General features: G+C 37.6%; 1 protein-coding gene across 4 annotated transcripts in view; it reads left to right on the forward strand.

The window, feature by feature from the left end:
- RAP1GDS1 (Rap1 GTPase-GDP dissociation stimulator 1) overlaps window positions 1-27675 on the forward strand; it is a 106105-nt gene that overhangs the window by 21839 nt on the left and 56591 nt on the right. For 3 of the 4 annotated variants that reach the window (XM_075500604.1, XM_075500607.1, XM_075500606.1), the window contains exon 2: window positions 15996-16103. In XM_075500604.1, the coding sequence (XP_075356719.1) occupies window positions 15996-16103 (108 nt within the window). Of the gene's footprint in view, window positions 1-15992; window positions 16104-27675 lie in introns of all 4 variants that reach the window. The other variant, XM_075500605.1, reaches the window with a different exon arrangement.

The raw sequence follows: 27675 nt of genomic DNA on the forward strand, positions 1-27675 counted from the left end.
TTACAGATTTGATACTTGATTCAGTTAAAAGGTGTTGAGGGATAGGAATGAGGAGGGAGTGTTACTAAACCACTTCTTATAAATGAAATAGCATTTTTCTCTCACTGTGTATTTCTCACATCCCAGACAATTGGTCCTCTAGCAGAGAGTCTGGTGGAGCATTCAGTGTTGTTTTACCTGTCTCTTTTGACTCAATATAGTGCAGAAGTGGATCACCTAGATTACCTCTGCCAGTCTTGCAACATGGTGAATCCTCCCTGATAATTTGGCTATTACTATGATTATTTTAGTAGCTGGTTTGCGTTGAAGGCCATAGACTAGGCCAAGCAATTCAGTGCTATGTGTTTATGACGATAATACCTTATCAGATAGACTCATAGCATCACATGAAAAATTAAGTCATTAGGGACATCAGAGGTCACCTAATACAGCCTCCTGTGCCAGGCTGAGCTAACTTTGAAGCTACATCAGGTCACTCAGAAAGTTGGGGTTTTTTTTTGATTGGGGGTGGTTTTTTTGGCAAACCAATTTTGGTTTTCAAAGGCAAATTTGAATATAAATTACAGTGTGGAATTTATTTTTCTCTATTAAATACACATATTTTAGCACAGTGACTAGAAAATAAATCCATAACTTATTTTGGCACTAAAAGATATATACTTAGTATATACTGAGTGTAGTACCCATCTGTTGCTGAAATCTCTCTCATTGCTCAGAGCAGTTCTTGAGATTTGTTTCCCCTGTGAAGATTTTTGTCACTGAACATTACTAACTTGCTGTCTACTGTGACTTTAACTCCCTGTACCTACTCCTATTCTGTTGGCCCTGAGCAGATTCTTACTATGTTTGCAGTTTTAGAACAACTATGCACCAGGTTTTCACTTTCACTTTGTATTTGCCTAATAAGGAACTTGGAGCAGCAGTAGATTGAACAATCCTAAATGTTAGAAAAAATATATAAACCTAAGCAGCAACCCAAAGCAAAACCTCAGCGGTTTACTTTCAAGGTTAGTTTCAAGTTTACGTGAAAGTAAACTTGTTAGAACCTAGCCATCTGTAGACTATTAGGTTCGTATTTGACCAAAAAAAAAAAGGTAAATAAAAAAGCTGTCAAATGACTCTTGAACATTCAAACGGCTCAAAGGCTCTTTGTGTGGTAATGTTGGCACAGCTCCTAAGTGACCAGATGGAATTTTATTAACACTCAACAGGACAAGGGCTGAGATTTTGTTTCTTAACTTACTATATTTGAAACGCTTGTAGAGAATGTGTCAGAAAGCTTGATACTTTTTCCTACTACGCAAAATTACACGTATACTTTCCCTTAATGCAAAGATGTTGACTGCTTTAGAGGTTGTCATTTCTGTAGGGTGGGTAAGAAAAGAGATATGAGATGTATGGTAATTTAAATATCACAACTTTTTAGTGAATTTTAAAAAGATGTTTTTATATACACAATGAGTAGTCATATTAAAAGCAGAATTTAGAAACAGGCTTTTTAATAAACAGACTTAAATAATGTATTTTTGTAAGAGAGAACAAAACATATCTAAGTATTAAAATAACCTTGATTTCTGACATCAATAACCACTGACAGTAGTGATGTCAGATTTCCATTTAAGGACTCTGGTAAACATACAAAACCACGTGAATTTATGTGAATCCTCCTTTTCTGGCATCATCATGGGTTTATTGTCAGTAAGAAATAACTGAAAACTGAAAATCTCCATTGTCTCTAGTAAATCGCAGGATGACCTTCAAACCAGACAGCTTAAGAAGCAAAGAAACAAAATCTTTAACATGCTGTAGACTCATTGTTTGCCCTGTGCCTTTTAAGTGCTTCCTTTCCATATTCAAGGTTTTCAGGGAACTCATGATAGCTAGAAACGTGCTGTTACAGATTAGTATTTTGTAGCGTCTGACTTACCTGAGGCTTCACAAAGAACAGTGATGTGACATACAATTAGAGTTAGCAGTACTAATTTTGAGCCTGCGTATCTTATTCAGGCAAAATTCTCACTGTTGCTGGTGAAAGATGAGCCTGAGGGCTTTGTACAGAATCAGATCCTGTATTTGTTCAATAACTCAAACTGGTAGCATAAGTATAGTTATGACAGATATTGTACTGTGGACTTATATTGTATAATTCAAATGTACTTAACTTGCATAGTGTAGGCCAAAGACCAGATCCAGAGCTTGTTGAAGTCAATGGGAGTTTTTCTCAGCTGCTTCTTCAATGCTGTTGCCAGTCCTGAAACTTTGTATCCTCAGCCTTGTATTGCCTGATTTTCATTTATTTATGTATTTATTTTATTTTTATTAAAGCCCCAGGTTATACCTTTCATGTAGGAGAAGATGATAGGCCCAGTATCATTACAAGAGGAAAAAGTAATTTTAACTTATTTATTGAAAAAACTGACAGTACATTAACCTTATTATATAGATTAGGAATGTATACTTCAAATCTAAATCATTGTCCTACATTATAACATCCTGCAAGTGTCCATTCAGACTAACTTCTGGCATTAATATGTGCTATTTTATTGCTTAACAAGCTATATTTTGCACACAACTTGGAAAAAGTGTAAAGAATTGGGAGCCCCATTAAATTGTGCGAGGAAAAAACCCCCCAGTGTTTGTTCTGATATTATATATATTAAATCAGTGTTTGTTCTAATATAAAGATAAAGAAAAATTCAAAAACATTTTAGGAAAGTGTTTTCCTCTTACTTATTTGTGTAATGTCTAGATTAGCATTTGCCATCTGTAGTCAGTTAACTTGAATCACGTTAGGACCAAGACTTTCAGAGGAGGTACGGTCAGAAAAGGTTATATGCAGTAGCATAGGTGAAGATCATCTCAAAGAAAAGATTAAGCTGAGAGAGCTGACAGTTTTAAATGTGCTGTTTCTAGACTGTACTATTTCTGTAGATTAATTTTCTTCTGTTTGTTTTCTACCACCTTTTCTCTGTTCTTGCTATCTTGACTTCACAAAGTGTCTCTTGCTTGCTACATTAAAAATGCTTCAGGCAGAAAGCATCTGGAGGAGCAGAAGAGGAAGGGAAAAGAAAGAGGACAACGGAACATAATTAAACAGCAAATATGAATGAAAAAAAGAGCCAGTAAAGAGATGCAAGCCCTGCTAGTTGCGTGTATGTGTGTGTGCGCGTGCATGCACACATAAGCTTTTCTTTTCTATACTCCTGCTCTGTATGGTTGTCTATTTATATGTAATATATCATTGTAGGGAATAGTAGCATTGATTGATATTAAGGTTACCCCTTTATTTACAAGATCCTGTTTCAGTCATTTACTGACTCTTCAGGAAGAGCTATATTCTATGCCAAGTGTCTGCTTTAGGCTGTCCATTTTAATTTGCTTGGTGGGTTTTTGTTTTAGCATTAGCAAGAAACAGGTTTGGACTATTGTTTGAAGTATCAGTAGTCATTTAAGAGATTATTTTGGTCCTGTTGTTTTTCCCCGCAGAATTTTTTTCATTCTGTGCATAGGGTGGGCAGTAATCCAGGATAATCTGGTGACGGAGACCTTCTATTGCCTCAAGGACCCTACCTCTTATGTTGTAGTACTTGGAAGCCATGTCATAAATTAAGGAGGGGTGGGCATGTATAGAGAAGAGTCGGTCTGACAGTTAGTAGTTGAATGTTCCTACAAAGAACTGGATCCTCTTGTCACCCATAACGCATAGTTCCTGTAGGAAAATATGGTAGGCAATTTTTTAAACCAAATACATCCCTGGTAATCTCTTATCATATCACATGCTTTCGTGATACCTACCCATGATGTGTTGCGGTCTGCTTTATAGAAGTGCTGAGGATAATTCATATCTGCATCTGAAGACTCCAAAGGAACCCAGAATGTGCACTAACTCTGGAACCTGAAAATCAGGAGCTGTCTCATGTTGGAAACCCCAAATTACCACACAAACACTTTTGACTTTGTTTTCTATGTTTCAGTTCTCCCATTCACTCACATAGTATATTGAATCCATCTTACCTTATAAATACCCTGGGAAAACAAGTACATTAATATCTTTGAAACACTATGACATAATGTAATGATACTAACTTCATAATTGCCAATGAGAAAGGAAGTAATCCTTCAGAAAAGGATTTTTTAATAGTATCTGGTAAATAAGACTAGAACCACATGCCAAGAAGGAGTATAAGAGAAGACATTAAGTAGCTGTTCTTTGACAAAACATTTGTCCTGAAAGAGATAGGGATCCCTTGGAAAAAACAGTATTCATCATTCATTCATCTTGGCATGCACTATGTTGTATGGCACATACTTTACAGGGTCAAACACCTGTAGGTTGAATTGAATTCTGGAACTTTCTGTGTTTTTAATACTTGACTATGCAACCTAACATCACTCTAGCAATTTTTTGTTTGCAGTAGTGTATGTATATACTATATGTGTTTGTGTGTGTATACACACCTGCCTCTAAGATAAAGGAGTTATGGAGATCTTATAAGATGGAATACATGCAACTTTTGCACAGATATGTATTTTACTTATTTGGAGGATTACATTAGTAGTAGTATTTGTTTAAATCTAACCAACTTAAGGAAACCGTGACAAGTACGTGTATAACTGGGGGGGGGGGGGGGAGGGGGGAATCAGTGAAACTTGAGAATGCCAAATTATGAGCAAAACATAAAAAAAATCATTGAGATTGGCTTGAAAAGTCATTATTTTGTAAAGGATAAGCCTTTGGGTTGTTTCTGTTTACTCGTAATATCCAGTTTATATTTTCAAGTTGTTTTTCTTCCAAACGTGAGGGTTAAAAAATGTATATTGAGAAATGAAACCTGAAATTCTCAAGTATTTGCGACTCACTGAGGGTAATGCCTTTGGAGAAATACCAGCTAAGACATGATAATATTGTGACAATTGTGGGAATTGCATAATTTTAACTGTTCTAGGATGCTGGTGTGGGAGGCCACCAAACTGAACAATTCATTTCCATAGTTTGGGCTAAAAAGTCAGAATCTGGTTGAGAACAGAAAGAGGCTGTTGTCTTTTGTGAACCGAGTGCTGTGGCTACATACAGTGGCCAGCTGGTTGGCTCTTTCATGAAGCCAGTTCATTGCAGCCTGTAGTAGCTTAAATCCTAGAAGAAACCTACTTACTTCTTGGTGGCCACTCTCTTGTCCTTCAGCAGGGATTGATAGGGGCACCAGCAGTGCTGAAAGAAAGGATACCTGCAGCCTGAGCTTCAGCTCCCAAGAATTCTTCACATGAGCTGTCACATACTATATTGCCGCAGATCAGACCTATGGGAGGCAGGAGGAAGAAGGAGTGTAATACCCATCACACCCAGCAAGCAGAGGTGCACAATGGTGCGCTTACAGAATGTGCTTTCAAATCCTTAATTGTGTGTTTCCCTTCTTTTTTCTAAACAACCTGTTCAGTGCATTTGTCTAGAGGCAGCAATGCCCTTGACCTTAGTGCTTCTACACAGCATGGCTAGTAGTAGGTTTTGATACAATCTGTCAATGCGAGAACATGTTATCTATTAAATAACATTGTGGTTTTGTTAGCCAGTTACACAGAGTTAGAAAAATCCATATACACCATGATGCACAGATATTTGCCTCCTGCATTACCTATATTCTCAGGATATTAAAAAGTTGAGCCTTAAGAGGACTTGCTATTTGAAGGTTTAGGTTGTGATATACATTTTATAATTTTCATTTGTTTTTGATACACATCTATGCCTGAGCTGTTATTTCTATTAATGGTGTGATCTCTTCAGTACCAGATGAGTTAGTACTTTTTTCATATAAATACAGTAGGAGAGTTAGGAAGATGGCTACTTCTGCGCTACATTACCTGTACAGATTTCCTTGGAAGAGGTTTAGAGACTCCATGTAACCTAAGTGGGCAGATAAGAACTACACAAACTCCCAAGATGCTAAAGTTAGGCTTTTGACTATCTTGCAGCTTTTCTTTCTGTGTTATTGCTGGCAATAGCTGAAGTGTCAAAGGACATTTCTATTTTGTAAAGACACAGGGCAGGTGCCCTGCCCTGCCTTAGCCTTTTCCCCCATATGGGAAAATTGCTACAATGAACTTTGATTTTCCTCTATATTCAAAATTCTGATGCTACTTTCCAGAAATGCAAATACCCTGAATAGTAATCTGGAGAGAGAAATCACTTAAAGATTGTCTTTAAAAAAACTTTCTAAAAAGTAAGGGAAAAGGGTAAGATCTGTTCAGTAGGGTGACCCTGAAGAAATTAACTGTGATATGCATGAATTTATGAAATTAATATATTTATAAAAAGAATAATATGAATATGTGAGAATTAAACCAGAGGACACAGAGGAAAATTATGTATTGCTTAGCGTAGAGACAATAAGACATTTTTCTTCCATTCAGCACCCAAACCATTTTTCTCTGAAATTTGACTAATCTTGATACAACACATCACTTAGGATAAAACAGGCATCTGACCTGCTTTATTATCAGTTTTATAACGGAGCATTGCATAAAGCCACTGAAGTGGATTCAGTTTTCATTGCAGACAATGTTGTGTGCTTCTTGCTCACTAAGGACCCAGTGAGAATGTAAAAGGCTTTTGTCTATCAGAAGTCCCAATTAGTATTTTCTATTATGCTCTGCATGTCTCCTGGGTTTTCGTAATGTGGCTCAGTGAAGATCAGGCACCTAGAGAAAATAAACTATATGAAAATAAAATGTGCAGTTGTCTGTCAATTCAATGTAATTCTTTACAAATTGGTAGCCATCTTGTATATGATTTTGTCTACTACTCCTAGTAATAGAGTACCAGAAAAGATCTTTCTATAAACTGAGAACCATATGTCTTCTTTAGTTGAAATAATTACTTTTTCTATCATTAGCTGATTTTAAAATGAAATTCATCCAGTACAGATTCTCTTTATCAAACAATATATTTCTTTTTCATTTATGAAAAAAGTCTATTTCATCCTTCTTTTAGGACCTTTTTTAAGCAAGACCTTTTAGGGCTTTTTGTAAATCTGTAAAAGTTGTTACATGGATTTCACTGAATTTTGATCAGTTTCTTTGGACCTTAAGATAATTCCAGATCTTCAGTGTTTAATTATGAAATATAAAGATACCTAAATCTATACCACATTTTCCTAGGGAAGGAACAAAAATCTTCCAAGATTCTGCAAAATCTTCTGAAATGTCGTTCTTATAGTCTAGCCTTTGCTACTCAGGATTTAAGTAATAGGGAAAGGATCATTAGCATGCAGAAACTAATTACAGGAGCTACAGATCAACATACTTTGCAATAGTGTAAATATGTTTGTATTAATATCTATTGTTTATCTGTGACTACAGTAAAAATAATATGCAAAATTATTTTCAAAGATCTCCAGTTGCCCCAAGGCAAAAAAAAAAAAAAAAAAAACCACCAGAAAACAAGAAAAAAGTCATTTTAGCTGATGTCTGTTTCTGGTTATCTTTAGGGTTGATCCTTTTAATTCTACTTACGGACATGTTATTGAAAGAGTTCAGAAGTAGTAAAAAAAAAAAAAACCAAAACCCACACCACTCTTTTTGCTTAAAATTAACCAAAATTCTACAGCAAAATGAAAATTTTGCATTGGCAAGAGATTCCAAGTGAACTCAATGCTGGCTGATGCTGCTTTGTTTAGGTTTCTATCCTGATTTTAAATACAAACTGACTAAGTAGTTGTTAGCATGTATGGACTGACCTCATAATTACTAAAAATAATTAGGTAGCTTACTGCTCAGGTGGCAATGAGGTCATAGTGTGTTAGTATTTTCAGGTAATGAAAATGAAGCTCCATGAGTGATCGAGGTGTCAGAAGAACAGATGCTGAAGCAAATGGATAAATGAAAGAGTAACAAGTCTCTAAGACCAGATGGTATATATCTAAGATTCAGAAAGTGTTTAAGAATGAAGCAGCTGAACTGTTGACAAAAATAGGCACTCTCATTAAAATTAGTTACTATGCTAGAAAAGTAGAGCAAATGTACCTAAGTTAAAAACAGGTTGCAGTTAATGATCTATCAGTATTTCCCTAGAACTAGTAAAATCAGCTGGGGGAAAAAAAAAGTTAAACCACCTCAATGAACATGGTAGGACAGAAACAAACAAGCAGGATTTCTGTTAAAAAAAAGAAAAAGTTCCTACCTGATTAAGATGTCTGGGTTCATGGATTTAAGTGTTAATCTGGTTTAGGGCCAGGATCAGCCTCAGGACCTGTTCAGCACCAAAGATGCAGCTGATAACACAGGAATTACCTTACTGGCTGTGGAGAAACCACAGAACCCAAAATCTTTTCCAGCTTGCTGGATCCAAACAGATGGCCCAGTAAAGTCCAAACACATCTGTGGAGATTTGGTCATCTTCTTTTCTTGGTGAACCAGAGAACTGAGGCGCATTGTGACAATGCGGCCACCTGTAGCCAAAAGTCAGTGCACCCAATTGTCCTGTTTCTGACAGTGAATAACCAGTAGCTGATGTCTGGGAAAACACTTGGGCAGGGCAGGGACAGGAGATAAGCAAGTACAGGGTGGTATTCTCCCAACTTCCAGTAATCTGACATTTAGAAACTTCCTAATCCAGAAGTTTTATGCACATCATAGTATTGATAGCTATGCATGGGCTTTAGTTTCCTTATGATTTTTTTTCTAATTGACTAAATTAAATGAATCTGTTTATAGTTCTAGCCTCTTAACAGTTCCACAGTTTAATTACATGTGGTGTGAAAATATACTTTCTCCTCTTTAAGTTTGTTGCTTTATAATTTCATTTTGGTATTCTAGTTGTTGTGTTACGAGAAACAGTAAATAGTAGCTTTCTTTTCATTACCTTAGTCCTATTCATGATTCCATACATCTAGATCATTTTTTACCCTCAGTCTTTTTTTTTTTCCCCAAAGTTAAGAGTCCTTGCCTATTTAACTTCTTGAGGAGCAGTTGTTCCTTACCTTTGCTCAGCCATATTCTGTGCCTTTTCTAGTTCTGCAGCACGTCATTTACAGCATGAGGTGCCTAGAGTTGTATGCAGTATTAAAAATGTGAGTGCATAGTAATCATTTTACAGTGGCAAAAGAGTTTTCTATTTCCTGTTCATTTCCCAACAAAGCTGTTGACCTTTGAATTGTCATAGACCATTTGGTCTGGTCTGTCCTTACCAGGTCTCCTGGTTGTGCATTCTCAGGCAGTTTAGATGACCTCCTGCTGGGGATAGCCCCCGGCTGGCAGCACACATCTTGCAGGGCAGCAGAGCAGCACCTTGCAGCTCATGCTACATCCATCTGCCCTGGAGAGATGATGCGTCTCTCCAGAGACTCCAGGGAACAGGGATGCTTTCAGACTGCCCTTTCCAGTGGTGGCATAACTCACAGAAGGAACATCCCTAAGAACCAAACAGGAATCCTATGCCAGGTCGTCAATTGGAAAGGTTACGTGCAAGAGCACCCGTGCAGGCAAAAGCATCTTGCTCAAGCGATGCTAAGTGAAAAGAGCCACCTGCAGATATAACCAGCATGGCTACAGCATCCATGCCCGTTTGTCAGCTTTCTAAGATGTGTTTCTCTGTGCCTGGAGATCCTTCTCTGACATTGCTGACTGAACGACGCCTGCAGACCAGAGTCTGTAATCTCAGGTAGCCTAAATTTCCACAGCAACCAGGCATGAGAGGGCCTGGTAAGGAAAAAGGGCAATTGCTTACTTTGTTGGCCAGCACCTCTGTCTCCCTGCTCTGGCCTGCAATGCCATTGTGTAGCAGAGAAGCAAGATGGAGCACAGGTTCACGTAGCACGTGCAGATCTATCTCCTGTCTGTGCCAGGCAATTGCTAATCCAGTCTGTGAGTATGTCAGATGTGGTTCACATCAGGGTTGTCCCAGCTGTGTCCTGGCAGCATGTAAAACACCACATTCGCAAGGACCTGCTCGCAGCCAGGCCCATCTGTTTGTCATTCCTGAGAAGAGTAAAATGCTGTGGGAATCCATTGAGTCACACTGGACTTTCTCTGCTATTAGAGGAGCACTGTTAATTTTATTATTTTTAGGAGACAATAGCCAGCTAAGTTTCTCTTGGCATTACCTATCAAAAATTAATTCTTTACCACCAGCCTCTGACAGCATATATCTACCTCCTGATCAGATGCCAAGTTTCAAAATTTCCTGGCTCAGCTAAGAACAGAGAGTCGCTTCTAATGACAGATTTGGGTGGTTTGACAGAAAACACTGTATGCTGAGGAGCACTTGAGGGCAGCTGCTGCGAAGTAAGGAGGGGAGGGAGTATTTTTTGGCAATGGCCTAAACATGAGGACAAAGTTCTTTTGTCCTCAATAAACTGTGTATATTCTGGGTATTTTGCGTGTCTAGGTAGATAAACTGTTGTATGGGACTAGGTATCTTCTGACAAGGTATCCAAGGGTAAGCGTCTTAGCTTTTCCTTATATAGATTCAAGAAGGACCCATCCTGTGCATTCCTGCCAGCTTATTCAACGTTCTGGGAACTAATGGGCTCTGATAATTTTGGGCCAGTCTTCTATGCTTTCATTGAGGAAGGGGCATCTGGGGTCATTAAAGACCAAAGGCATGCTACAGATCACACCAGCTGCTGGCCTTCCTTCTGCAAAAAGTAATTCAGGCCAAATATGCCTACTCTTCAGGCAGTCAGCTTCAGGATCAACAAACCACCCCCACCTCCCATCCCCACCCATCGGAGGTTATCAAGGCTGGGGCAACGACTTGCAAGGTAGGTGTTATACACTACAGGGCTCCTCAGGCACCACTGAATATGGTTGTGCATGGAGTCCTCTGCTGGTGCCGTGGGGTCTGTATTAGGGTACAAACACAAATGAAGAGCATGGGGTAAGGATAGCTTGGGAGCTGGATGCTGGCCTAAATCAATTACGTGTCTGATCTTTGTGTCAGTTCCTAGGTTCTCAAATAATATAACCTCAGAATACACTTTTAGTCAAAAACAACTGTGGTGAGTCAGTGGTGGATTTTCCATATAGGTTAGTTTGTACTGAAATTCTAGGAAGTTAAAGTCTGTACAAGAAAACTAGGTGATTTCTGAAGTCCAGTCCATGTAGACATACACACTTAAATTTTTAAGACATTTACGCCATTATAACACAAGGAGACCGATAAAATGGCACATCATTCCTTCTGCTCAGTTTGATGTCTCATTGTTTCCTGAGAGGCAGTGAAACAGACTCAAAAGGCCTTGAGGCTAATACAGCCACCATCCCTGTAATAGCAGAACTGCTTGAACTTCTTTTCTTATCTGATCAGCCTATTTCAGTACGTCCCATTTCAATATCTGTTAATTTTGAATTCTTTATCTGTTAAGTTGCATGTATAATGTAACAACAGTATACTAGGTGCCAATCAAAAGATACAGAAAATGTGAATATGTTCAAACAAAGTCTCATTTTTTAAGAAAATATGAATACTGAAAAAAGATCACAAAATATATAAAAATAAACTGTCCAGACAAAAGCTATCCATCTAAATACTCAGCTAAAACATTCTAAATAATTTTTTTAATGTCAGCCTTAGAAGATGGCTTTTTTGTGTGCCTTGACTTTTTCTGTGGTTTGGATGAAGATGCTGTGAACTCAAGGCAAAATTAGCAAGTTGGTTCTTGTCCACAGAAGCTGCATCCCTAGGTACACTATTGGGTACCTTGTAAAACTTTGCAGTCTAGCCAGCGTTGTGGCCCCGACGCTAAACAAGGTTGATCAACTACCAAATTTGTACAAGATGAAAGAACAGTTCTTCTGTATAAAACAAATTAGTGATTGAAAATACGAATGAGTCACAGAAGAGCTCTCAGAAAAAAGGGTACAGTGAAATGAAATGGAATATTAAAGCATTCACTTATGTTAGTTTCTGACTATCTTTCTCTGTAAAAATGCCTGCACAAGAGAGAGCAAAAGTTTGCGAGAGATAGTAGTAATGCTGTTCCACCAAAAGCAACATGGGGTACTATAGTATTTAAACCACCTCATTTTTATGAGTGTTTGTGCAGGAGTAGTTATCAGGGGAAAACAAAATGCAACAGGAGGTGGAATGGGCCAGTCAGGTCTGACAGCTCTTGCCAAGACTCCATCCACTTCCTGACTTACCAGTTTGTGTTGTTAGGATATACGGGATTAAGGTCTGTGCGATTCAGGGCTTTCTGTCCAGATAAGAGAACTAATTCTTCTGAAAGCCATCTGTTAAGCCAGGTGTAAGTATGAGTGACTCCCTGTGCTTGGGATCATCAACAAAATAGTTGATACTTCTGTTAAGCTTCTGACTTGATGCCTTACAAACTCACGACCTGATACCAGACTGCTGAGCAACTATGCCATAGGGAACATTACTATCCTTATTTTTACCTTTACCATCCTGATCTTGCTCCCGTAGACCTTCTGAACTAATGTGAGCTTTCACGTGACCTTGCATATTGACAAAAATCTACTTATTCATGTTTCCCTGACACTCAGCCAAAAAGATTCCTTATGTTGTTTTTATCCCACGGGTTTTATCTCTGAGAATCTGATCAGCCTATGCAGTAACAAGCCTACTGGAAACAGCTTCTATAGAAAGAGAGAAAGAGACAGAAAGGTAAGCAGGAGCTGATCACAAGAAAACAACGGGGGTTTTGTACATGGAAGACAAGCATCTGTAGCTTCTTCACTAAATGAGAGGTTCGGGGCAACTGTGAAACTGCAGAAGTCAGGAAGCCTTGTGTGATTATATGGTGAGAGCCTGCTGGAACACTACAGCCCTTCCTCTCTGAATATCACTGTCAGTGTCATCTCCAAATGTAAGGTTTTGTTCTTTTCAGAACAGAAAAAGAAAAAAAAAAAAAACCCAAAACCTCTGAATCTGTTTAAGATGTCTTTGCATGGGTCTGAGATTCTCAGGTTTCAGAAGTAAATGTATCTCTTTCAAGATATTGACCCTGTTTAGAAAGGAGACCGGCTTTGACAGAAAGAATCAACGTGGGCAAATAAAGTCTTTCCTGAAGGGTGGTTTTTTCCTCTGTGCCTGTGGCCTTCTGACATTGTGTCAAGAGGTCTGGTGTTTCTACAGTATTCCTACTTACATTTTCTTCTTTTGCACAGAAGGAGGAAGTCTCAAGCTGCAGTAAGTTTAGAGTTGTAGGCTTCTTAGAAAATCAAGGATTATTGTAATTCATTTTAGAAACAGACTTTATGCATATGGTTTCTAATTTACTTTCTATTATTATTTTAAAAGTACTTATAGTATCCCATCATATCTAGTGAAATGGCAATTTGGCACATATTGCAACATGGTTTTGTAAGACATTTTAAGAGTAACATGGCATACCATTGCTGCACATGTCCATTGATTCTTGAAGTGTGTGTCTAAAGTTGAAGTTAAATGTCCATGTATGTCAGTGGGATGTGCACATGCTCGGTACCATGAAAAATTGAGTTGTTTGTCCTAGGGAATTGAATATTTGGATAGTCACACTTGAAAATTTTGCCCAAAATGCATCATTCTGCATATCATATGCAACTGTATAGTATTAAAATAGCAGGCTTTCCCCAGAAAAAATTAACATGGCACTGAGCAGAAAAGGGAGGTAGGAAAAAAGACTGGGGAGACCTTCCTAACTCTATCGCAGGATCTGATGTGGCACGAAGTGGAAGAAATTACAAGTATTTGAGGTGAAGCACTCATCTCTTTGCACAGTAAAATGAAATAATAAGTGGGAACTTGTGATTTACTGGGCATACGCAAGGTAGAAGAGGCAATAAGAGAGAAATAAAGTCTGGGTCTGCTCTCCGGTAACAATAGCCTCTCTCCGTGGTCTGCAAAATCTGGTGCGAAGGTGAATTTCTTACCTATGCATTTTCTTCTTTCCCAGATTGTGGGAACCCCTGTTTTTTATATATATAGTAGATTTATTCCTCTTACTATAAATGGTTGCTACAGTTTCAAAGCTAAGTGTGTGACTATACAGGGAGATGAGATGCCTGTAGGATGGAAGAGAATTAGTGCTATATTAGCAGAAAACTGAAGAGAGTAACATGAGAGGGAGGTGGGTGAGGAAAGTACAAGAGGAGGTGGAGTGCACAATGTTAAATTGTACTACTGGGCTGGTCATTGGGTACCCTGCACCTGTGTCTTTTGACAAATTCCAGTGATATTTCCTGAATAATTTATTTAAGCAATGACACTTTGCAGTGCATGTTCAGCTCTTCTGTTGGTTAAGTGTCATTCAATACATGTGCTGCAGTAAGCCTGCTAGACAGTAATATAAGTCAGTACACAGGAAAATGATAATATATTTTTTTTTTCTTGGTAGCTTGTTCCAGGAGGTGTCAGTTCAGCATAGCGAGAAGAGGTGGTAGGGAGGCAGGTTTGAGATCTCAAGGAGCGCAGCCAAGTGCAGCTGCCCCAAAGGCTTTTACAGAGTTGCCTGCGGGCTGCTAGCGCTCTGCATTTAGGAGTAATGGGATTCCTGGCTATAGTGTAGCTAAGAACATGTTCATTACTCAGTAGACAAACTAACTGCCTGATAAACAATTTCATGATGAATTTCATACCTAAATACTGAGCACTTAAAGAATGAAGCATCTTACCTTTATCTATATGGGATACTGGGCTACAAAAGCATATGCTAATAAAAAATGGAGGTGGGACAAAAGCCACAGCTTTGGCTGAGAAGCAGAGCAGCTCCAGGAGGATTGAGATTCCACCCTCTTCATGGGATGCCTGCTGTGTCTCCACTGGGCAGCCAGTGCCTCAAAGACAAATAAAGGGACATTCTTGCCATGCCTCCTTTCCTTTGCACCATCCGGTATGTGGGCAAGTGAAGAGGAGGCAAAGCACAGCAGCTGCCCGCTTGCCTATGAAGGGGGCTTCTTACATTGGTGTGAAGCTCTAAGTCAGCGCTGGCTGCCTTTCAGGCTCAGAAGATACCAGTGATAAATTGCAAAGAAACTGTACCTACGGTTCTGTAGGGCTTGGGTCAAGGCTTTTTGATGAGTCACTGGGGAACAAGAGACATCCAGACACTATTTAACATTAGTTGTTTTGAGTAACACTTTCTGCTTACTGACAGAGTTGGCATGGAAACTGAATCAGCACTCATTTTTTAAAAGGATAGTCCATTCAGAGTGAGGTTAGTCATCAGCGGGCAAACCAAAGAGACTCAGGCTGCAGCTGCTAATGCTTATACCTTGCTCATGAATAGACAGAATACTCAAAATGGTAGCAGCCATATTACCCCAACTTTTATGGGAAGAAGTGTGCATCTGTTGAGATTTATATCATGTGGTTTGGGTGGTTTTGGTTTTTTTTTTTTTTTTTAAAGAGGGAAGAGTTATTTAATTATCTGAAATCCACGACAGAACTTTCTTATTTCTAGAAGATGCCTTATGTTTTTATGGATCAGTTGAATTTAAAGAGTTAACACAGTTCATATAAACAATGGTGCTTGTAACATTGCGGTGGAAAGTGGCCTAATACTTAAAAGGCTATAAGGTTAGCACTAGGAATCTGTGAATGTATAGCCAAGATGGAAGCCTACACAGCATGCAGAAAATGGCATTTTCAATTACTTTCCCTTTATTGATGAAAAAATTCAAGATGTGCTTATTTCCATCATATTTTTTTCCCACACACAGGGACAGAAGCAAAGAAACGGCTGCTGGTTTTCTGCACCAACTAGGCTGAGAAAATATTGATGGCTAAACTGCTGTTCAGTGGCATTTCATAAAGTGCCTCCTGTCATCCTGTTCTCAGATGCAGAATGATAAATGTATATTTAAATTTGAAAAGTTTAATTTCATCTATAACCTTTGACTCCTGGCTTTTTGTATCCTCAGAATACAGACCATACATGCCTTCTTCATTGATACAGGATCTTGTTTACTTTACAGTAACTGTTTACATTCAAAGCTATAATGCTGTTACCATATTGATGAGGACACTGATTTCTCTTTTCTTTGTGTTTACCAAGCAGATAATCTAAGTGATGCCCTGAAAAAGCTGAAGATAACAACCACTGACAGCACAGCAGATAGCTTCGAGGGATGCTTGGACTGTCTGCTTCAAGCTCTGGCACAAAACAGTAAGTTGTATGGACCTTTCAAATTTAAAATCGTATAATGAGATCAGTGAAGTAAAATGGAGGTAGTAAAATGTGGCAGAAAGACTGACTCCAGCAGTAGGCTGCTGGATTGGCTGTTCTGGGTTTCGGGTTTTTTAACCCATAAATCTGTAACATTTAGGTAGCATTGAAGACAGTGACAGTAAATACCTGGATATTTGAAACAGCTATAGTCTAGTCCTTTTTCCAATATGATGAAGTAGCATGATTACTTTTCCAATTGATCACTCAAGAAACAAAGAACAGGGATGGACAAATAAACTAATAGGATGGGGAGAGGGATATGGGAGCAGCTTGCTAATTCTGGTTAAAAGAGCATGGTTTCCTATTTGGAATGTGTTTTTCCTCATACTTATGATCATATATTTCTTATTTCCAGTAGTTTCAATTAGCAGAAATAGGCTGGATATCTAGAGATGGTCCAAATTTGACACGTGGTATGAGAACAAAAATAACTTAAGAATGGAACAAGATGTCTTTTCCACCAAAAGCTGTAGAAAATGTGTCCCCACTCGCAGTAGGCAGAAAGGTATTGTAAATGAAGGTGACAGCTTATAAGACTTTTCTGAGTTTAACTTTCTTAGCGCTTCAGATGGTGGCAGAAGAAAAATCTGTGTACAATTTCAGGTCGAAAAACTTGTCAGGATAGATACAAGCCATGACTAGAAAGTCTTTATTTAAAAAAAATGTTAGTCCTTTGTAAATATCAGTACACTCAAAAGTACATACTTGTTTCTTTCCTGTGATGGTATTCTATAGATCACAGCCTTTTGGCTTAGTTGGTGTAAAATACTTCATGGGGTTTTTCACAATAGAATATAAGCACCATCCATATCAAGTCAAATATGGATTATAACAGTCTCTGCATTTAATGGTAGTGGGTTTTTAATTCTGATTATTTTGCAAGGAGATGTCAGCCAGGAAATACTAAAATACTTGGTGTTTAGATCAACCCATTTTTTGAAGATGCTGAATAATTTTTCTTATGGGTTTATTTATGAGGTACATCTAAAACTTTAATCCAACTTCCAGTTGGATTTGGTATTTCCAGTACTTTAAGTCTAATACTTAAATGATAAGTATTAAAAAGAAGATGGTATGAAAAATGACAAAATACTTAGTGTAAATAACAGAGTTTATAATTTTGCCTATGAAGGTCGTATAGCTATGTCACAGAACAAGTTTGGCAGATGCAAAATAATTTTGACTAATGTACACCAAACTTACCAATGCTTTCTTGCAACCAGATTACTCTCTTCCATCTCAGTCTAGGGCTTTGCTCTTCCTTCCAAAATCTTTTCTCTTGTAGTCTTGTAGCTGCCAGATCAGATAAGCAGATTATTAGGATTTTGACCCCTCTCTTTTGGGTAGGTTTAAAAAATTTAGCTATAATCCCTCCAGCATTTACCATGTTCTTTGCGCGTAAGTCAGTAACATGAATATAACCCTGCTGAGCTGCCATATAATATACATCCCCACATATTTTCAGTAGCCCAAGACTGAGGGCAACTAAACTCACTGAACATTAGATGGGTTACATGGGACAGTTTTTTCAACAGCTTGCTGGTGATTTAGGAGCCTGTATATCAATTCCCTTTCAAGTGAATTAGACATTTCGATACCTAAGTTTTGCTGAGTCTCTTTGGGCAACAGGCTGTAGTTCTCAAGATAGTTTGATGATTTGGAAAAAAAAAATCCTCATAGAAGACAGGTTTCAGTTTTGGAATAAATTTGTCAGAACAGCAGTACATTCAAAAGACTTCAGAGATTAAGACATGAATTGCGTGTAATAGATTGATTCAACATACAGATACAGAATCAGCTTTCTAAATGCTGCAGTCTCCGAGTTATTATTGGGCTACCAATATATTATGACTGTCCTTCCTTTGACCAAAAAACCAATGAATGTCCTTTCTCATAGTTCTCATCTATCCAGTTAGCAACTTAATATGGATTTTACTGATGGATTGATTTTTAGTTACAGTGTGTATTAACATATATATGATGTATATATGATATCATATAGATATGGGATACACACTGTACCTCTGTGTCTGTGTATAAATTATTATATAATAATAATTAGAAATAAGATTGTTGATATAAAACTACATGTTAATTGTAACACAGAAATAATTTAAATAAGATTTCTCAAATTATTATTCTGCTCTCCTTTAGTATATTCCCGTGTGTATGATTATATTAATGAAGTATACCTTCTGATTATAGTTTAGTAAATCATCATATTAGAGTAACACTAGAAAAATAAGCCATGCAAGGAATAGAGTTTATTTTAAGAGAATTTTATAGGACTATGATTTCATTGGGAGTTCACGGTGGTATCGTAAGTCACAGAACTTAAAGTTTTATTCACTTCATTAGGACTTGGAGATAAAAATATTATTTTATCTTATATAAATTTTAATATATTACTAATGCACTGATGCAACCCACTCCCATCTACTGCTAGCCAAAAATAGCAGTTAAACCCAGTGTTAATACAACTTTAGATTTTTAACAAAGGAAATAATCATTTCCACAACTTCAATTTGGGCATATTGCATGTACATATGAATGTTTCAGAGAGCATTACACTGCCTTTAATTGCTGACTGCATGCATGCAGCATAGGGTTGTGGTTGCTGCAGAAACATAAGTTAAATTCCTTAGTCTCTAACAATACAGTGACAATTATAGTTCCATTTACTTTGCATACAATCTTTTAACTTTTCATTATGTTAAAACATTACAAACTACTTTCTTCCCGTATTGTCTACCATATAGAAAGGGATGGAAAAGATATGATGAATAGTGTAGCTTTTAATGTCTTTTTATGTAATCTGCTGCTTTTTCTTTTGTTTTTCACACTCCTCCTGACAGCTCATCTTTTGATAATCCCAGACAGGCTGTAGTGCCCTGGAACATGATACCTCCTGTCGGGCTTTACAAGCTATTCTGGCATTTGTCACACCAATCTAATTAAGGTGTGTGCACACACACGTGCTATACTAAGCAAGGGTTAATCAAATAGTTTGCTGAATTTGATAACTGCTGGTAAATATTTGGCAAGCCAAATTCAAATGGATTTAGCTACTATTTGTCTAGAGAGATAGTTGTATAGCCCTTCACGTCTGAGACCCAGGTCTGAAAATCCTGCACAGATGGTTTCTTTAGGAGACATTGGATGGAGAGACATATATTCCTATTTATGCAGATATTTTAGTTCTTATCTGTCATCAGCACTTCTGGCTGAGGCCAGTCATATATGGACTAGCTTGAGATACTAGATAAAACTGAGGACTTCGGAATGAAAGAGGCAACAATGACAGAGGATTAAGAGATAAGCATGCATTAGAAATGCTTTAGAATAATAAGAACATACCTCATTTTGTGTGGACTTCCTTCAGCATTCCCAGTGAAGTCAACTGGCATAGCTGGGGACTTTGCACCCATAAGGCCTGCAGTAATGAAGACATGCAGTAACATTAGTCTAGATTCCCAGCTAATGTAAATCAGCACAGCTCCTTTCACCTCTGTGGATCTACCTCATTCACATAAGATGAGATTCTGTCCACCTTAATTCTGAAAGGAAAACATGAATGCTTGATCTCTGTCCACCCACCAGTGTTCACCATCTCTAGATACTAAACTTTCCGTAATTTAGATTTTTAAAGGAAGGCTGTGGTGCATGATCCATAAGCAATGTTAGCAGCAAAGAAATAGTCAGCCATGCACTGAATGAAATACTGTCTTCTACTGAATCAGGAGGTGAAATTCATATATCGTGTGTGTTTCCTTTTAAAAGCTATATATTAAAACAAATTACTCCATTGTCTGCTCCATAGAACTTGGATTCTTTCTATATAGATGTGGTTTGTTGTATTACTGTCAAGAAAGAATTTTGCCGATCTGGAAGCAGACTGTTTACAGTAATATGAAGAGTAGAATATTCATAACAATGAGAAAAGGCAAAAACCAAGGAATTACTTTGTCAGAGAATATGATTCTGAGGTTCTGCAGCTTTTTTTTGATTCAGCTTAAAAAACCTCTGAGATTAACTATGCATTGCAAAATGAAATTTAATTTTGTGTTTAATATGTCAGAATTCCTTACATTATAATTTGAGACTTTTTAGAAACCAGAGTGATTTTCTCTGCAAATGGGCTAGAGTATTAAACAGCTTATCTTGTAGCTGCTTTATAATAATGTGTGTAAAGAGGAAATTGGGGCGAAGGAGAGCTCTGGTAGGTGAATCTGGATGCATTTTTCTCAGAGAAATGCAGTTGTGTCACCTCCCTGTGCTCACTGCAGAAGGGTGAGCGAGTTCCCTGGCCCTGGGCTTCAGGCTGCCCTCTGACCAACACACAAATGTTGCATACTTACCTGCAGCCCACAGCCGTCTACCTCGAGGTCTTAGCCATAGTTATGAAAGCTGTATATTTGCTCTGATATTTTTGCTAAGTTTCTGTCATATTTAGCAACTTTGGAATTCAAAGGTATTTTGTGGGGTTTTTTTTAATGACAACTTACAGAGGAACATTCTCTGAAATCTCATTCTTCCCCTACATACAAGTGGTACTGAAAGTTATGCTAAAGATGCAAGGGAGGCATATTTGCGTTCCTGAGCAACAGAAATTCTCAGTGCAAATACTGTAGAAAAATGACAGTATTAAACACCAGCTCCAGTGGCATCATTAGACTTGGTGTATTACTGAATTTTATTTTTTTTTTAACAATAAAAACCAGCCAAATGTTACAAGCTCAGGTTACTTTCTATTTTGGAACCAAAACCTATCTTGTGAAAAAGAAAACAAGTATTTGTTTCAAGAATTTTGTTCTAAAAGAACAATGTTACATGTTTTACTATCATAATTCAAAGAACATAGTAGTTAGAACTGAACAGGTTGTATGTAGAAAAAGATCTGTGAGACAACGGATACAACTTCATCCATTTAGGATTTTATTGGCTCAGATATTTTCAATTTAAGCCTTAATCAATGGCAGGCTAAATTAACAGAGAAAAATATGATAGCTTAACATATGCTTTGCAGCTTGGAATCTATTTAAAAAAAAAACTTGTCAAAAGAATGTGTAAAGCACTTACATGCTGGAGAAAAGTATTTTGAAAGATTGTACACTTACATTTCTGGAAAGAAGTAGTAAATGCTTTATTTTCTATCTCACACCCAAACAAAAATACAGGTATGTACTATTGGATTTTGGGACCAATAGGTTAATTGTATTGTATAGGGAAATACAACAGAAAACAATATTGGCCATCATTTTATATCAACATATACAGATTTCTACCTATTAAGAGCAGTCTCAAATATTTTGCTTATCAAAAAGTGCAGTTATCCTAAGATCCTCAAATAGAGATCCACAAGAAAGGACTGCCTGAGAAAAAGAAAATAAGAAGGAAATAGAGGTTTTCTTTTAAACCACAGGCCTTCTGGGACATAATTATTGCAGTAACAACAACAAAAAAGTTATTGCTAGTCCAGACATGCTGCATTTCAGATACAAGAGGTTATAGCAGACATAAATAACCCAGTTTTGACAGATGAGAAATCTGAAAATCTGCTGAGAAGGTTATTTTTGGCTCTGATATACTCAGTGTAAGAGGCTGAAAATGCCTGCTAATCCCAGCCTTCAGCACCTGGCTCTGAAAAATGTCTGACCTGTAATTGAAGTTCAAAGGCTAGCACATGCATTTGAAACATTTTTTTTACATATACTTTTCAGGAGGCTAAGAGTATGAGTTTACAAGTTTGTGTGTAAAAATGGTTAAGCAAAATCACACCAATGAAGATAAGCTTAAGTGAAAGGGCAGGGCCCCAATTTTGAAAGGGATTTAGAAATTTTTGAAAGCTCTTACAGTTCAAAGAAGAAGGTTTAAAATAATACACTTTACCTTGAAGATATGGTTGGCTAAGATGCCCTGTTTTCTATTTGTTGAGCTATGCTGATACCTGGTAATTCAAGGAACCATCAGATGACACATGAAAATTTTAAATTCATGTTTGAAATTGGAAATTTCAGCATTATTCTAAGGCTTCTTTGGCATGTCATTTTTCTCCCCATAATGAATGCAGTTTCTTTATGCTATTTTTTTTTGCCCCAAAACATGTTTTGTCTATATACTGTAGCCATGTTTTGTTTTGTTTTGAAAATACTCAGTGTGTTGTATCAGAGAAAATAACATTATGTTACAAACTTCCCGGGCAATTGCTAGCAAGCCTTTGCCATCACTTCCTGCTGTTTCAGCTTTACGGTGTTGAGATCATGAGCTCAGCCCTCCTACCTAAAGCTTCTGTTCAGGTTTTCTCTTGAAAGTCACCAGTGGGTTTTCTGAAACATGTTGGTTCCCATTTGATGGCATCACAGAGGAGGATGTGTTAGCATCTGGAGTGCTTAAGAAAATGTTGGATTTCTGCAGAGACTGCAGATTTCTCACATTCCTTCATCAGTGATGAAACTTTCCATCCAATGCCCTGAATCTTCTGTAGGCACTTGCTTTCAAAGGCATCTAGTTTCCTGTCTTTAATGTTTTGGTGGATTTCCAGTTCTCGCAACCATATGTTAACAGAGAGGTTATATTTGAGTTGGAAATTCTTCATTTTATTCTGTTCTTTATAGCTGTGGCTTCCATATGTTGTTGAATTTAGTTAGTATTCATACTCTTCCTATACTTGATGTTCCTTTTTCTGATCTTTGCTGGCCATAGAAGATGGAACTTCCAATTCCTCTATCGGGGCAGAAAAATAATGAAGAATTTAGAGATAATGTTTTGTAATTGTTAAATTCAGGGCTCAACTAAAAAAAAAAATCTGCTTCTCTGAAATTTTTAAATGTATTATTGTTGCTATTAATGCCTTTGATTTATGAAAAAAATGAGAGTTTTACCTATTTTTATCTATTTCCTTTTTGGACATTTTTGACAGTTCGGTGTACATACTCTTAGGTATTCATTGCAGAGTCAGGTAAGCGGCTATCTGCTTAAATTTAGTACATGAGAGTGCCATCTGATTTCAGTGAAATCTTGTACCTCTTTAGTACACACAGAATTAAGCAATAGTCATTTCATCTTTTGTTTCTGTGATCCTCTCACACATTAGTATGAAAGTAAAAGACGTGCTACCCTCCCACCCCAAAAACAGAAAAAATTAAGTTGTAGAACCTTTTGTCCTAGCAGAGTTCTTCTAAGGTATAAACATTACCTGAAATCACTTTCATTTTTTCCCACTGGCTAGACGTTTTAAGCTTACTCCTTCCCCTTGCTGAAGCATGGAGAAAAAACTCCACATTTCACAGCTTGCTCAAGCAAACGTGTCCTTAAACATCACCAAACTAAACTTTCTCTGTTTTGAAAAGACTGTTTGAGCAGAGTAAGAGTAAAATGAGGTGTAAGAGTAAAATGAGGTGACAATCATTTCATGTAGATTGTGACCAAGTAACAATGCTTTCATGACTCTGAATGCTTGTACAGCATTATAGCTTAAAACAAAACAGTAACCATCTATAGGCCCTATTCTGACCTTCACATGCAGGATTAACTTCTGGCTACTGTTGTTTCATATAAAGAAAAAAAAGAACACTCAGCATCCCCACAGATTTAATACACATTACTAACAAGTAAGCTGTAACAACACAAGCCAGTGCACAAGCACATCAAGGTAGCATAGCACAAGCAAGTGGGTAGACAATGGTACCAATTGGATCAGTGCCTATTAAACCAACTGATAACTAGTAGAATTAAGTCCAATGACAAATAGCATTTTCCTGCTCTCTCAATCTTCTTTGATCTTTAGCATCTCCCTTTCTTCATAGCAGCAGTCTCTCTTCCAGGTGGATTTTTCATCCTTCTCAGGTCTGCCCTCCAGTTACCCCTAGTATATGTCACCCACCTGTGATCTTAGAAGGAAGAGGAGGCCACCCATGGATATATACTCAGACACAGGCCTGCATGTTAGTCCTGATATGTAAGTGTCCCTGCCTGAACATTCAAACAAGCCACAGACATTTATGGTGTATATCCATGAAAAGGAAATATGCAGATGAAAGCTAGAACATCCTCCTCCAAAAAGACAAAACCAAAACAGTATTATTGTTAATTGTCTACTGAAATCTATAGTTATCTGCTGAGATTAAAGTATTCTTTAAGAAGATGGTGGCCTTAGCCTGTGACAAAGATTTTACTACTTTATTATTCCTGGTTTGTCTTGGAAACTACAAAAATATTAAGAGTAGCACTGAGCTACCCATAGTACCTTGTACAACTCATTTTCTTTGTGTATTGGAGATGTGAACTGGTGTCTGTTTAGCAGCTGCTAAATCTTGATCCGGCTTCTTTGGACTTCAGTGGTGCAGGGATAATGTATTTAACGTCTACTCAAACCAAGGGAGGGAGAGGGAATAGAAATTAAAAAAGAAGAAATTAAGCTAAGTGGATGAGTAACAAAGGAAGAAAGTAGTGCATAAGATTTTTTTAGAGGAAGGAGCGAAATGGGAGGAGGGAGGAACAGATTTAAAGATAAAATTTTTGAAAGAAAACAACAAGCTCAATGCAGATACCTAAGCAGCAATGGATGCCATATCTTCATAATTCCCACTGCCTTCTACAACAACTGCTTACACTCAGAATCCTCAGAATCTCTGTTGCTTTAGCTCAGTATGTTACTGCAGCACACTTTTAGAGCACAAATAAAATCAGTAAAAGGAATATAAAAAAAGGTCCTGATTCTGCCAACATTTTACATATATTCTTACCTTTAAGGACATAGACTCTTATGTTCTGGTAGTCCCACCGAGCTCAAGAGGTATATTTGCATGTATAAAGCTATATACATGGCGAAGCATTTGCATGTTCAGAGCCAAAATACGTACGGCCTCTTTTAGCAATTCCTTTGTTTTGGGTCACCATCAGTCTTTATTCTCATATGACAGTAGGTGTCAAGGAAAATGTTCTTCCTTCAAAGGTGTATTTCCAGTTTATTTCTTAGTATACTGTCTTTGCTGAGTGCCATATAAACCTGTTTTTCTTGATGGGGAGTATAAAGCTATAAAATTAAAGGAAAAAGCATGACCTAAGCATTTAGCTTTTGCCATTGAATTATGTTTTACAACATCTATATTAGTAGAAATTAATATAACATTTAACATAATTGGGAATATTTTGCATGACCAAAAATCATTTTGATTGGCTTGTATGCATAAAATCAAGTCTTATGCTCACATAAATCATGATAATAGATTACAGAGGAAAAAATCTTTGACAGGAACATTTTCATATAGAGAGATAGTTTTGGTGAGAAAACGAAGATAGTACATAAAACCCGGAGGAAGGTTTTATATTCTGCTGCTAGGGAAGGCTTAGGCCTGCTTTTCACTAGTGAGGATGGAAACCATCTTAGTACAGATGCAGTTTCTACTGGCTAAAACATTCCTTTGCTACAATACCTTACACCACATCCCTCAGAAAGTAACATTACCAGCAAAACAGACTTTTCTTATTTTTGTAGCTTTTGGCAGTATAGCTGCATCAGCAGTAAGGGTGTGCTGGTAGGAAGCTGTCAAACCAAAGTCCCGCATCTTAGACCAGCGTACTCATACAAGCAAGAATTTCTAGTCTGCCTCTGATGCAGACAATCTCTTGTAGCAGAGCCAGAGGTTCAAATTGAATTGGGCCAGCTCAGCCAATTAAGCTCATTGCAGTCCATTAAGTTTACCTGAGAAGATTTCTAGTCAAATGCCTTTCTGAAAGTTGGGGATCCTGATGGATATTTTGTAAGAGGGAGTTTTGGCTCAAATACTGTGTTATAAAGTGTTCCTTCTTTTTGCTGAAGAAGGATGTTTGTTGCATCTTAGCTCATGAAGCTGTTGCCTTTTCATGGCACTGTATACACAAAATCCAGAAGTGTTTCATCATAAGTGCTATATCTAATATATTATTACAGTATACCTATTTAATTGGAACATACTAAATCAAGGTGTCTGCTTTTTATTGGACTGTCTCCCAGTAAACTGGCATACCCTAATGATACTGAATGGTAATCACTGATGCTTAGTGAGATTATATTTTACATAAATTCCTCTTAATAGTGATGTATTTAGTTAGTGCCAGATAGTTAAATGATGTTTATCCAAGTGTTAAATTTCAAGTGCTATTCATTGAATATACAATGTGCCAAATAAAGATTAAATATTATATCTTTTTTCTTCTCAGAAGGCATCAGTGAATAGCAGTTCCAGATAATAGAATTGAAAAATTTCTTTTTAGATCGCATTTTTGAAATGCAATACAGAAGCAAAGGAAAAGGCCTGTTTTTTACAAAAAATTGTATTTAGAGATCATGTAATTCATAAATTCAGGTCTGAAATGTCATTCTTAGTTTTGTCCCAGTCCCTTATGACTTACAGATTAGCTTTTCCTTAAGCTACTTTGGCAGCAAAACTTTTTAAAAACATCAGTAGCTAAAAAATGCCTTTGTATGTAGACATACCCTTCCAATAAGCACTGGGCAGAATTTTACAGCAGGCATTTGAGCTTGCTTGAGAGCACTCTTAAGAGATTGCTTAAAAGGAACAGGAAACATTTCCCACATATATAATGTGCAGCTTTCAAATCTGATTTGATTTTTAAACTAAATTGAATTTGGAAAAAGGATTTTACACTATGGGCCTAGTATTTCTGTTATACAGATTGAAAAACTAAAGCATGAGGACACTTAAGGCTTTACCCACAGTCCTGTAATAAGTCTAGTTAGTACAAGTAACAGAGGAGGCAGATTAAAATGTCCACACAGGCTGAGTATAAATGTGAAGATGCTAGTGGATGACATTTGAACTAAGATGCCAGACAACGAACTCGGCAGCTGAGGCACTGTCGTGGTTTAGCCCCAGCCGGCAACTAAGCACCACGCAGCCGCTCGCTCACTCCCCCTCGGTGGGATGGGGGAGAGAATCGGAAGAGCAAAAGTAAGAAAACTTGAGGGTTGAGATAAAAACAGTTTAATAGGGAAAGCAAAAGCCGCGCGCACAAGCAAAGCAAAACAAGGAATTCATTCACTACTTCCCATGGTCAGGCAGGTGTTCAGCCATCTCCAGGAAAGCAGGGCTCCATCACGCGTAACGGTTACTTGGGAAGACAAACGCCATCACTCCAAATGTCCCCCCTTCCTTCTTCTTCCCCAGCTTTATATACTGAGCATGACGTCATATGGTATGGAATAGCCCTTTGGTCAGTTTGGATCAACAATCCTGGCTGTGTCCCCTCCCAGCTTCTTCTGCACCTGGCAGAGCACGGGAAGCTGAAAAGTCCTTGACTAGTACAGCAGCAACTAAAACATCTCTGTATTATCAACACTGTCTTCAGCACAAATCCAAAACATAGCCCCATACCAGCCACTACGAAGAAAATTAACTCTATCTCAACTGAAACCAGGACAGTATCCACCCCTTATTCCATACCATTTACGTCATGCCCAGGTCTCACACTATTCAATACATTCTCATTACCCACCATCACCCTTCCC

This window comes from Mycteria americana, chromosome 4, assembly GCF_035582795.1.
Source record: "Mycteria americana isolate JAX WOST 10 ecotype Jacksonville Zoo and Gardens chromosome 4, USCA_MyAme_1.0, whole genome shotgun sequence".
Taxonomy (NCBI): Eukaryota; Metazoa; Chordata; class Aves; order Ciconiiformes; family Ciconiidae; genus Mycteria; species Mycteria americana.